Source organism: Podarcis raffonei, chromosome 2, assembly GCF_027172205.1.
Source record: "Podarcis raffonei isolate rPodRaf1 chromosome 2, rPodRaf1.pri, whole genome shotgun sequence".
Lineage (NCBI taxonomy): Eukaryota > Metazoa > Chordata > Lepidosauria > Squamata > Lacertidae > Podarcis > Podarcis raffonei.
The window spans coordinates 85,822,367-85,836,247 of NC_070603.1; the positions used below are offsets into that span (position 1 = coordinate 85,822,367).

The window sequence follows — 13,881 nt, forward strand, 5'->3', positions numbered from 1 at the left end:
CTATGCAGAGTTATGGCTTTCCCATTCAATTTCTTCTCAGGCACTCTGAAATGTTGGGTAGGCACAGATTCCTTTCTCCACATATGGTTTTGAATAACTGTAAATCAGATGGCAGTTAAAGGAGCAGAAACTACCTAGTAGAAGTCTGTTTGTTCCTAGAAGAGCTAGCCTACACTAGGGAAAAGCTATGGTCAGAGAGATTCAGCACCAGGAGAAGGCAAGTGGGAAAAACATGTGACTGTTAATGTGGCACTTTGAGCCAGAGTTATGTGTTGTCTTTGTTCACAAACCATGCAAGCATGGAAGTTCATAGTAGACACGTAATAATGACCTGGACATCTCTGTGTTCTTTTCCAAAACAAAGCTAGCTCCCCCAGGTGCTTAGTCCCTGTGATTGTGGAGATAAGCTAGAGATAACCTAAAAATTGATAATGCCTCGAGAAAACTTCAGAAACCAAAGTAAATGCTGAGCAGGACTACTTGTGATCTCGGAATGGGAGCTTCAGCATAGCTCCCTCTGCCATTTAACAAAAGAAGCATGAATTATGCAAAATAAGCGAATATATACAAATATGCACAATTTACTCATAACTCCAAATTCTGCTTTCCTTGATGAAGACTTTTTGTTTCCTTATTGCATGAATGGGAATAATGAGTTTTAAAACACAGAATATGCGCAATTATTATATGTTCAATTATTATTATTGTGTATATAAGCAAAACATAAAAAGGATCAGGAATGCAAATACAAAAGGTAGTCTGTTTAAGCCACTTGCCAGACACTTCAGAGGAATGGTATGCCAGTATAGGGCTCATGCAGTTCAACAACTTTCATTATGGGGATACATGCCCTGTTAATCTGCATCTCCAGTCATTAAGGGTTGGTATATTTACCTGCAGTGTTGCATTTGCTTGCAAAGCAAACCCAGACTTCTGACCTCTGAGCCAGATCCCATGGCATAAAACTGGCCCTGGCTCTCTCCTTGCTATGTAATTGCCTTTGCTTGGCACAGCTAAGAAAGGGCTGGAGGCAGCTATCAGCGCAGCAGGAGTGCCAGTGTCCACTCCTGCATCAATAGTAGGAACGGGATAGTTATTCAGTGTGTTGTTCCTTTCTATAGAGTGGCAACCAGTAGGATCAGCTCATTAGTTAAGGCCCCTGGAAGATCTTCTAAGCCAATATGATGCCCCCTCCTTTTATCTAGCATTACTACCATGCTGTTAGCCATCCCCATATCCCACGGCATTATGCTTCAAAGACTTGCCACATGAAAAGTGCATTACCTATTGTTAAGTTTAAAAAGAAAATACTGAGTCAGGATTAGTGGGTACAGTTTTGCAACCAGGGAAATCTGAAACATGAACTCCCCTAGTTCTAAAAGCCTCACTCCCCTTTGAAAGGACCCCTATTAATTAATTCAGTTGAATTTGCCTTAGGAAACAGAGACGACTACAAATCCCATGCTCCCTGGCAGGAAAATGAAAACTTTGAACATGCTCAGGACCATCATTTTTGGTTCAGTAGGGGCTAGGCAGCCTTCTCCTGTTTCTAGAAAGACTTTTCTTTGTTTGGAATGGGTAGTAGCAGAATTCAGCACACAAAAAATAATTAATTTTAAGTTTCTGAGTGTTTCCAAGGAAAGTTCAAAGCAAAACAAAAATGATTTTTGAGACAAGCTGGTTGAGTTCACCCGTTATTAGTCCGAATGCAACCTATTTGAATGAAGATGTTTGGTTTGAAGCTCATAGCATACCTTTAAAGGCAAATTGACTATAGCAATAGTCTGATTCCTAAATCCTCATCAGAATGAAGTCTTACATAGTCTTCTTGTCGTTTCTACATGTAAACAGGATTATGACTCTCCAGCTCCATAGAATTTCAGCAAGGCAATTAATTGTTTGTAATTCCCACTGAGCACTCCCTGCTTATTGGTGCCTGAGATATGCTCTGTCCTGGTTGTACTGATTTGTAATCCAAGATAGCCTTGCCATTTGATTAGTTGAAACAATGTTGTTAAAAGACTGGTCAAATATTAGCCAACAATACTCAAGTATTTAAAGCCTTAGTTTAGTCTCTAATTGCAAAAGCCCCTGTCTCCAAGAAGATTCTAGAGTCCAGTCCTTCACAGGATTTTTAAAGACCACCATACTAGGCCTTCCTCCCCACAGCAAATGTAAAGGACTCTCTTTCTCTGTTGAGCCTAGTTCCTACCAAGGTGTTTGTGACCTGTGCCGCTGTGGTGAAAACTCGCATATGTGTGCTTCATGCTTCTTCCTAAACTTCATGTTTCAGTTCAGACCTGCTTTTATTATTTGTACCCCGCCCACCTGAGTGAGTTGCCCCAGCCACTCTGGGCGGCTAGGATAACTGGGCAGTAAGAATAACTAGGCCCAAATGATTCAGCCTTAGTTCTCAAATACCTCATATGCATAAGGGAAAAGTAGGGGTTTTGGCTGAGAGCTGTGCTCTGAATGCCAAGGTACCTGCAGGCCATTCACACATGAATTTGGCTGCTCTATGTGAGGCAGCCAGTTAGAGCCCCCTCTCAAGCAAAGGAGCCCTACACACACACACGAATTTAAGAAGTGTCGTGCTGGATCAAACCAAGGACTTATCTAGTCCAGCACCCTGTTCTCACAGTGGCCAACCAGATGCATGTGGGAAGCTCACAAGCAGGACATGAGTGCAGCACCGCTCCCCCCATTTGAGCTCTCAAGCAACTGGCATTCAAAGGCATGCTGCTTCTGATACTGATACCAGAGGTTGTGTACAGCCATTGTGACCCTGAGCTGTAGCTTCTGGAGGAGGAAAACCCCCCAGAAAGTTTTAAGAAATGTCTGAATGTCAGAAAACAGTTAGCTTTGCCTGGGTGTGTGTGTTTAATAGCTGAGGTTTTACTCAGTGTCTAGCTGCACAACTCTCTTACTCATTCAGTTTTCTCTTTGTCTTTTGTTGGTATCCTGGATTTTTTTTGGCCAGCCTGTTTTTTCTGCCATCTCCCCTTTTCCAGTTGCATGGCTCCTTAACTCACCTTGTATTTCTCGATAACATACAACCATCTTGTGCCCCTTTGATTGTGTCAGTTCTTCCTCCATATTCTTTACCTTTATATGCACATCAGAGACATCCTTCCTAACCATACCCTTATCTCTTGCACCTTGTTGCCCCACCCCAATTACTGTTTTAAATTTCATAGGTGGGAGGGTAGTAAATAAAGTAGTTTACTGTTCTTATTTCTCTCTGCTAAACTATGTATAACTTGAGATTTATATATGGATGAGCTTGAGCTTGATGTAACTATCACAGAATAGCTCCGTGCAGATTGACAGGATGCCTTCTTTCATATAATTGTGCCTCTGAGTGTTGCAGTGGCTGCAGCAGCACTGGGACCCCCTTTGAAGCACAAAAATTGCTCTGCTGGGATTGGCGGGTGAATCACTCCTGTGATACACACTTGTATCCATGTTATAAAAATTGAGATTGCCAGCTTCACAGGCATTGTGATCCCATGTTGGCACTTCAAAAAAATAGTTGTCAATTGAACTCAGTGGCATGTGAGGATGAAACTCTTATCTAAAATTGTTTTTTGTTGTGTGTAGAAGGAAATTCAAGTTAATTGCTTTGGCTCAATTGTAGCACATCACTAGAGCAAATCGACAAGATACCTGGGTACAGTAACAGACCTGGTTACTGTACTTGCCTATAAAATACTTAGAATCCCTCTTTGCTCTATTAGGATTAATATTCCTGCATTGCAGGGGGGTTGGACTAGATGACCCTTGGTGTCCCTTCCAGGTCTACAATCCTATGACTATAATACTCATTGTAATTGCCAGTGTTTTCACTCAAAATATTGCTTGCTTTTTCATTTCAGGGAGGAGCCATCTCCATCCTCACCGCGTGCGAAAGACCAAATGACTTTTCAGGCATGGTATTAATTTCTCCTCTAGTAGTTGCAAGCCCAGATGTAGCAACACCGATCAAGGTAAAAATACAGGCATAAATTAATTTCCAATACACTAGCTAAATGTCAGCTGAGCTTCACACAGTCTCCAGCCAGTAGCACTTTTTCCCCACCAGTCCTTCCTCTCTGTACATGTCAATTTGCACTAAAAAGAAAAGAAAAGGGGGAAAGGATTAATTTAAGGTCCTTGCTAATTTTAAATGAAATTCAGAGGAAAATTCATGGTCACTACGAAGACTATGGGTCTAAATATGTGTTGGAAACATGTGAATAGCAAAATCCCAGTGGCTGCCTTTTAAGAAAGCGCATGAGGCAGCATTGAGAGAGAGAGAGAGAGAGATGGAACACAGAAACCTGCAAATGGCTTTTGCTGTCACTTTACCTTTACAATTCCCCCCTCCCCAGATTTTTCCATATTTCAGGTTCATGTTTACCTCTGTATAGTCACTATGAGTGGAAGGACACTTGACAGTTATAATTCTGCCTAATGACATATATTTATGTGATTAGTGGGCTTGGGAGGCGAGGTTCAACCTGGTTTGCTTTAGCTTCATAGGTTTAGTCTCAGTATTACACAACAAGCAATTTTGAATTTGCTTGCATTTAAGTGGATGTTGGGGGGGGGGGATGCCCTGAGATTGGAAAAGTAGCCTCCATCCCTATAGCCAGTCCCGTCATCTGTTAATGGTAAGCATGGGAGTATGCATACAGTTGATGCTCTACTCAGACTTTATAATGGTAAAATTTTGATTTTTAAAATGGAGACATATCCTAATCTTCATTATTTATATCAGTGGAATTCAGCTAAGTTTTACTCAGAGAAGATCTATTGAAATGGATACCCCTAACTTGGACATATTCGTTAGTCTACTCTGAATAAAACATAGTTGAATCCCACCTTATTTGTCTTGTTAAGAGTGCATGCAGTGCATTTATATGTACCATCATCTAGATCAGGGTTTCCCAAACTTTGGGTCTCCAGTTGTTTTTGGACCACAACTCCCATCATCCTTAGTTAGCAGGACCAGTGCTTGGGGATGATGGGAACTGTAGTCCAAAAACAGCTGAAGACCCAAGTTTGGAAAACCCTGATGTAGATGGATATGCACCATAATGAGTTAAATCTACCAACCACAACTCCTGGCAGAAGACACTGTGCAGGAACCTGCTCAGATGAGTTCATTAGCTTTTCCTCAGATATTTTATCTATTAAGGTACTTGTTACACAAAGCTGTTTAATTAAAAGCCTGTTGCTTTTAATCTCATCTCCTCAGGCCAGTGCTAGGAACTGAGCCTAGACAAAACACACTAGGCAGAGTATAAGTAGTAGTGCACAAACAAAGCACAGGGTCACATTCATGTCATATATTTAAGCACTCTTATACGTCTTTAATAGTCATGGCACCCCCCCCAAAAAAGAATACTGGTAACTGTAGTTCATTAAGGGTGATAGGAAATATAGCTCTGTGAGGGGGTCTCCTAACATGTAGAAATATTAGTGCCAGTGGAAAGGTGAACTTTTCCAAGTGACTTGAAGTTGCAGGACCACATTTGCATTTCTGGAGAATACATTTATGTCCTAAAATCTCTCTCTTGGCCCATGTGCTAAATGGAGCTCATGAAGCTTTGGTACAAAAGGAGTGTTCCATGGCAATGGCATTTGCAATGCCTGTAAATGCATCTGTGACTGCTTTGATATTTGGTACCTTGGAGAAACTCTTCATTTCATCCTTTTTATCTTTGCTCTAATACAGTATAATTTCCCAATCCATAGCAACTTTGATGAAGGAGGATGAGAGAATGTTATGTGACTGGGCGTACTTAATGGATTTGTACTCTAGCAAGGTCGCACTTTATACTTTGCAGGAAGTATCTCTGGATACAGTATTTGACATTCAAAGAGACTATAAAACAAAGGCCCAGCTATTTGTTTTCTTGGTTGTCAACATTTCCAAGCAATCACCACTTAATTAGAAGGTAATTTTCAAAAGATCAGAGGAGAATTTTAAATATTGGGCTTGATTGCAAAATGCTTTTAGTGGGAGAAAGAAATACATTTTCCTTCTCTTCTGTGGGCATTTGTATGCTCCGGAAGTTCAGACCTTTTGCATTTAACTCCCAGAGGGCAGGTATGCAGTAGATTTCCTTAGTCAATGCCTGCACATTTGTTCTTGTTTATTTGTGTCCCCCTAGAGAATGTGCTTTGCAGAAAGAGTTGCAGCCTAGGCAAATACTGGGTGGATTGCACAGGCGACAATTTGCATTGTAACAGACTGAAATTAGAAGTAAATGGTGATGAGACAAAATTGGACTGCATTGAAAAGTGAAACGCTGCCTCAGTATTAGCTTCTTCAGCAAGGAAGCTTATTTTCCCTGCTTATTTTGGTGCCATGAAGAAATGTAGGAATCCTGAAGCTGGACAAAGATGTGTTGAGGAACACTGCCTGTTGCATCATGCTTGTCCTTGTAAATGGCCGTGGGAACTTTTCCTGCCTTTTCAGTGTATTTGTACTAGAGCTGTTAGTTGGCACTTAAGACCGGATCCTCAGCTGGAATATAACATTGATGTGGTGGTACAGCAACAGAGAACCTCAAACCATTTCTGCCACCTGCCGATCTGGCTCCTGCAATTCTCTTCTTTGCTGTCCAAGTTACTAACTACATTCATCTCCCTCAGGTTTTTGCAGCTAAAATACTTAACATAGTTCTGCCAAACTTGTCCCTGGGATCTATCGACCCAAACGTCATTTCCCGGAATAAGAAAGAGGTGAGAATTTTATTGCTCTTGCAAATCACTGCGGTGTCTGTTCTTGTTTCCCAGTCTTGTCCATTTGTTCTTGCCTCAGCAGTTTGACTGAACTACAAGGGCCAAGTTGCATCTTGGTACAAACTGATGAAATGCCCTTGGAAAAGGGATGGGACCTTGTCTGTATAGACAATGAGAGAATTTCAAACGGCACTTAGGAGGAGAAAATTTAATCCAGCCTGAAATGACTTAATCCTCATATGTTTTGCATCAGTATTGTGAAGCAGGGAAAATTCATTCTGTCATTCTGTGTCCCTGTTCTTCATCTTAATATGGAAGCAAATGGGTTGACTTCATAGTTGCCATGATGCACCAGTGGTGGAGGCTGCCCAGTAGTCAACCTTGCATTTTGCAGTAGCTCTGTAGAAAAGCACCTCCGTGCTGCTTACAGACATTTCCTGAAGCACAGGGTGCAAACCTGCATCTGCAGCCGCTAGTAAAACCAGAGATGTCCACAGCAACTTTAGCATCAAAACGGTGACAAATAAAAGTGTACTTGTTCTTTAAAGGAGAACACAACCATGGGCATACAGGGAGGGGGGAATGAATATAAGCAGAGCCTGACAAAGGATTGCTAGATGGGGTTGTAGTTCATAGTAAAGATCAACTGAACTGACAGGAAATGGCACTCTGGGATTTTGAAAAAAGCAGGAGACTATAGCATGTTAGTGAATGCGCATTCCTACCAGCTCAGATTTCTCTCAGATGCACTGTAAATATACTGAATGCTGCTAACTCGCTAGGTAAGCTGCATTGCAATGATTAATACATGCTGATGGAGCTCTCACCCTGGAAATGCTAAGAAGGTGTCTGACAGCAGAGTGCCAACAAGATGCCAGCAATGCAGCAAGGTTAAAATGCTTCTTAGCACATCCAGCCTGTTGTAGTCAACATTGTCAACAACACTTGTACTTAACAGAGAGGTCCACACATAGCAGCTTAAAGGAGGATTGGGTGTATGTGGCTAAGTAATTGAGCACATGCTCTGCATTTAGGGTCTCAGATTCAATCTTTCATTGAAGAGTCCATGAGCCAGACTGCATGCTAAATTTCCTGTGTTTCTGGGCTTTTCAATACAGGGATGTTTTAACTTAAATTGCTGGCACAGGGGCTTCAACATACCTGTAGCTTGCATAGTAAAAAATGCTCTTATTGAAATGTATGGGATTTTCCATGTCTCCCCCCACCCCCCGCAAATTACAGACACACAGGGGCAATAATCCAGATCAGAACCACAGCAGGTGGCAAAGGGTTAAAGCCTTCCAAATCTCCATGCTAGGGTCCCAGCAATTGGTGTAGAAAACAAATCAAATACTTAAAGGCACAGCTACATAGTGAGTGTAACTTGTAGTTTGCCCTTCTGATAACAGATCTGGCTAGGAAAGATCCCTGCCTGAGAGAGCCTGGAGAGCCATTATCAGTCAGGCTAGACAATATTTGACTAGGAAGAAACAATGGGCCGTCTCTCCAGAAGGCAGCTTTTGGCAAGTGTTCATGGAAGTCTTTCCAATCCTTATAGTCCACATGTGCAATGTATTGGGCCTGTACTAGCAGTAGCAGCTCACATGGAGTGGTGGTGTTGTGTAGCCACCCTCCCAACACTGGCACAGCATACCTGAACAGTGCACAATGGTGTGGGTAGGACTGTACAGATGTTGGGTTGGCTCCACCAGTAAGGCCATGCAGTCCTGCCCCAGAACTGCCCAGTTAACCTGTAACAACACTAGTGTTGGCCAGGCAACTCTGTGATGCTGTTCCACTGCACTGACCACTACTGTTTAACAAATGGCTTTGGAACCAGGAACACCTCTTTGATGTGTCATCATACATTACAAATACCTAGCAATTTGGAAATATTGTCTAGTCTGCCGAGATTAGATTTCTTCTGAAACATTACCCATAAAAGTTTGGACAGTCTCTCTCTCTCTCTCTCTCTCTCTCTCTCTCTCTCTCTCTCTCTCACACACACACACACACACACACACACACACACACACACACAGCTGTCCCCAGTTCCACCTACACTCAGAATCTTCAAAATACAAATTTAGAATCTGCTGGGAACAGCATGGGAATTTGTCTGATATGCACATGAGACTGTATCAGATTAAAAGCCCATCCAGGCCTTTCTAGGGCCTCTTTCTGCACAAGTGTGCTCAAGACACATCTCCTGACACCTATAGGGTGTGTGTATTAGGACCCACCCTATTATTGTGACTATAGTTTGTTTTAAAACGTTTTTAATGCTGTATATTCAGTTGTTGTAACCCAACTTGGGAACTTATGGTGAAGGGCAGATGATAAATTGAAACAATAGTAGTAGCAGTAGCAATATCAGAGCCCAACGATGCAAAAATGCCCAAGGTGAGTCACAGCTGATCTCTGACTCCAAAGTTTGTCCATCTCTGCTATGTGCACCAGAACTTCAAAGCAATTTGAAAACATTGCCGTGTCTGCTGACATTTGGTTACTTTTGAAAAATGACGTATCTGTAGTTTGACAGAAATAAATCCCCAGCATTTTAGTGTCATCTACACTCAAAACCTGCAGAATACAAGTTTAGATTGTACTGGGAACAGCCACTATTTACATGCTGCACGTATTCATCTGCCAGACCAATTTCTAGTCTCTATAAATATCATTGGGATGTCCTCCAAGAATTTCCTGACTTGTTTGTGTTCATAGCAGTTTGGTTTTGCAAACCAGGAACTGAAATGTAAATGGTGGATTTGAGACATTTTGATCAAAAATGTTTTCTTGCTTGTTAAATCTGATGCAAAACTCCAGATGTGTTGCGGTGCAATTTCAAAAGAAAGCAAGGCTGTCACCATAAACTAAAATGTGTTTGATGCAAAGGCTGTGTTGCTATAGGTTTATACTTGGGGGGGGGGGCTTGCCTGCCTTAAAAACCAATAGCCCCTGAATCTAGTTGAACAATCCCTATAGGTCCCATATTATAATGTGCATCTCCATCTACATTAAGATACATCCAGCTGGTTCAGTGGACCTGAGTGATCATTACAAAGCAGATGGGACTCCAGAATCCAACCTTCTCCCACACACCAGTCTTCCCTTCCCAATCTCTGAAAAGGTCATTAAACCAAATTTTAGGGCTGAAGAACTGTATCAGGAAAGGATCAGGATATTAGGAGGAATTCAACATAGTGCTAAGGAGATCACTCCGTTGGTGCAAGCATTTGTGCTTACCTGATGAAGAAAGCGCTCCCCCTGCACCCTGTTCTGGGGGGTTCCCCTGGCCACCACCCCCGAGATGGGGGAAGCCCCGTTTCACTAGCAGTAAGTAGTGGTTTCACTAACAGGACTGGTTAGATGAACCCAGGCAATAGTTTCTGTGCTGGAAACTTGGGAGGGGGTTGCAAGCATCATGATTACTCTGTAGTATCAAAGCAACTCTCAATGTTCCTGTGATGTCTATTGTGTTTTCTTCTTTGTTTTGCTTTACTGTACTTACTTAACCGCTTTTCTACCATAGTTTTGGTTTTTTTATTTCTTTTCATTTATATCCTGCCCTGCCTCCCAAAGGAGCCCAGGAAGGCAAGCAAATCCACAGTTGTTGTTTTTTTTAAAAAAGAAGCATCCTAAAACAGTTAAAAACGGTTTCAATTAAAAAGACAGTTGTGGTTAAAACCTTTATTTCTTCGTGACCTCAGGGTTGCTAGGGACAGTATTTTTCAGTCACTGAATGCCTGGATAACGTTTTCAAATAAGTGCATGTTTATTTATCTTACCACTTACATCAAAGATTAATTTAGTGATAACATGTTGTGGGATTGCCACTGATTACATGCTAGAAAGGGCACATTCTTTTCCCTGAATCACAGAGCAAATTCAAGAGCCAGCAGCATATTACTACTGCTGTTATTGCGTCATTTTATAGCTGCATTTTTTTTAAAAAAAGCATGAGGTTTTCATAAAATTAGTATAATTTACTATATGTTTTAGGAACTTGTTTGTTCATTATGCATTTGAAAATGTGTTTGGAAATAGGATATTATATCCAAATTTTGCATGATGGCTCCTGATATCGAGCAACAGGTTTTTGTCTATGGTTGGTCACCATTTTGACTCAAGATGCCATTCCAGGGCTTGAGGTTTCTTGCTCCTGTCAAGGCACTGCCAGGAGTGAGGGAGGAGTAAAATGGAGGGGGGGGGTGTTGAGCAGCCTAGAGTAGCACACAGCTTGTTTGTGTTAAACAACAGCTAAACGTTAACTATGGTTTTATGTAGTGGATGGGTGAATTATTACATTTGTATCCCACGATTCCTTTAAGGAGCTCAAGGTGGTATACATAGTTCTCCCCCTCCCATTTTATCCTCACAACAACCTTGTGAGGTAGGTTAGGAGGTATGACTGTGATTGGCCCAAGGTCAGCTTCACAGCCGAGTGGGGATTTCAACCAGGTCTGACACTTTAAGCACTACGCCGCACTGGTTTAAGGTCATGTGTGAATCACACCTTTGACTCCATCCTGTTTACTAACATTAGAAGGAAAACACAAGCGTTTAAGGGAAACTGACAGGCATTGAGGAGCATGCATTTTGGGATGAATCACCTCTGCCCATTCTTCCTCTATCCTTTCATAGAGATATGCCCCATTCTACATGGTCACATCAGCTGCCCTGGTCACTAACATCCCAGCAAAAGTTGGTTAGTGGTTTTTTTTTTAAAAAAAAAACACCTCTCTCCTGCATTAGGATTAAAAAATAAAAAAATCAGCATAAAACAAGGTTAGGAAGAAGAAACAAAGAAAATCCCATTAGGCTATTTCCTGGCATTTGTGGCTTTGCATATGAGGGTGGCGAAGGTGGTACGTCATATGAATTTATCTACATTATTTTATTCTGTAGGAAGAGGACGTCTGTCACTCCGCCCACCCACTCCTTTGTGATTTTTCTTCCCCCAATAATTCTTTATCTGTTGCTTTTTCGTCGGGGAAGCAGCTTGAGGCTGGGCTGCCTGCACGTGGTGCTGTGTCACAGCACCAAACAAACAACTTGGCAGCTTTTAGTCTGCAGCCAGTTGCTAAGTAGCCGGAGCAACCCAGCACTTTTGTTTAAATTGGAGGAGAAAAGTCAAATTGGCCCGGGTGAAAATGTCAGAGCACACCCAGGTGCTGAGAAAGGGAGTTGGAAAAATTGCATGAACTCGCCTCAGTTGTTCCGTTAGCCATCTCTTTTCTTCTTCCCTGAAAGCACATTGAACAGGAAGCCAGACCTTTCTAAAGCAAGGTTTCTCCTGAGCAGAAATGGGAGGAGGACAGTGAAGAAGCAGGGTTTAGGGGTCAGCAAACACTTTCCCTCAGAACTTGTGGGGGGTCAGGGAGGAATGAACGAATTCCTATGCCCCACAAATAACCCAGATATGCATTTTAAATAAAAGGACACATTCTACTCATGTAAAAACATGCTGATTCCTGGACCGTCCGTGAACCAGATTTAGATGGCGATTGGACCGGATTCAGCCCCCTGGCCTTAGTTTGCCTACCCATGGTTTAGATAAAGGCAAGGGAAGAAATGCCTTTATTCATACTTGCCTACTTATTTAGAGTGGACTGTTTGCAACCAAGTTATCTGAAATATACTCAGAGTCGCAAAGTGATTTCATGCTCTTTATTCAGCTCATAGTGGTGAGGAGGAATGAATGAAAGTCCCCTCAAAGTATCTGCTTTATATACATTATTTACACAATGGGCTGCACATGATTGGCTAATTCCGGAATTCTACTGTAAGCCAATCAGGTTGTGGATTCACTTCTATCTGGAGCATGATTGGGTGGTTCCTGCCAACCAATCATACTGCTGCATTGTTCTAGGACCAATCAGACTGCTGCATTCTGAATCCTATTGTTCTAGGACCAATCAGACTGCTGCCTTTTGGATCCTATTGTTCTAGGACCAATCAGACTGCTGCAGTTTGGATCCTATTCAACTCAGTACATAACATTATCCCATTGGTGCAGGGACTTAGGGACTTCCACCTGTACAGAAGGATTTCCTTTTCCTCTTCTCTTCCCCCGTCCAGGCAAACAAAATCTGTTCTGGGTTTCCCCACAACCTTCCCACGTACCCTTTAGGCAAAGGGACACAACCCAGCGTTTCTAAGAAAAACATTTCTGTAGGAGAAATAGAGGCACAGGATGACTGTGTGTGTGCCCCACATTTCTCCAATAACACTTTTGCACCCAAGCTGTGTTTCAGTATTTGACTAGAAAGCATATCTGCCTTCAAAAAAATCAAAGCAACCACCCCAAACCAACAAGAAACTGAACTTCCGGCACAAGCAGCATCTCTCATGAGTATTGAGCAAAGTCCATTTCAGAAAAACCATGTTATCTGCTGTTCATACTTATTCTTTACACAGCCGCAGAGATAAGCACTGCCAGGCAGCTTCCAGTGGCCTGAACCTTCAGGAGGGTGCACCACGTACCCCACATGCTGGCTCCAGCCACCCTGCTCCTCTCATTGCTGGTTCACTGGTTTTCCTTTGCCCAGTGCTTAAGCCCAGGTGACTGTGGCTGGTGGCCGCCATTTTAATTCCCCCACAATGCTTTTGGGGCCCCAAGACTGCGCTGCTTTAGAGCAATAGTACATAGAGCTCCAGAGGCATTGTGGGGGAATTAAAACGATAGATGGTAGCATTTGCTGGCTAAACTGGCTTTTATTTTTTGCTGCTACTGTGTCTGCCTTGTGTCCAGGGAAGAGAAGGGCCCCCTTCTGTGCCAAGGGCCACTACAGGGAGAGGGGGCAGCAGGAGCCCCACCAGACCCAGTGGTGGCCCTCTTCTTCCCCCTCTACTGTAATGAGATGGAATGGCTGCCACCAACTGAGGGAAGAAGGAGCTAATCTCCCATCAGAGTCCATGGAATTCTGTGATGAGTCAAAAGAGAAAGGAGGTTGATGCTCTCTTATTGTTAATATATTTGATGTATCACTATGTCCTGCTTAATTTTGAAATATTTTGGAATTGAGATGCTTATTGATACTTTTTCTTGATTTTTCAAAAAATGAATTGTATTGTTTTTGTTGCTGTATATTATGACCTGCTTTGAACATGGTTTTCTGTAGAAGGCAGCATACAAATTAAAACCTC

At 42.3% G+C, this 13,881-nt stretch overlaps 1 protein-coding gene across 10 annotated transcripts in view; it reads left to right on the top strand.

Annotated features, from left to right (window-relative positions):
• Positions 1 to 13,881, top strand: part of MGLL (monoglyceride lipase) — an 87,826-nt gene that overhangs the window by 67,355 nt on the left and 6,590 nt on the right. For 9 of the 10 annotated variants that reach the window (XM_053377987.1, XM_053377991.1, XM_053377986.1 and 6 more), the window contains 2 exons: positions 3,876 to 3,986; positions 6,643 to 6,732. In XM_053377987.1, coding sequence (XP_053233962.1) covers positions 3,876 to 3,986; positions 6,643 to 6,732 — 201 coding nt within the window. The remainder of the gene's footprint in view (positions 1 to 3,875; positions 3,987 to 6,642; positions 6,733 to 13,881) is intronic. The other variant, XM_053377988.1, reaches the window with a different exon arrangement.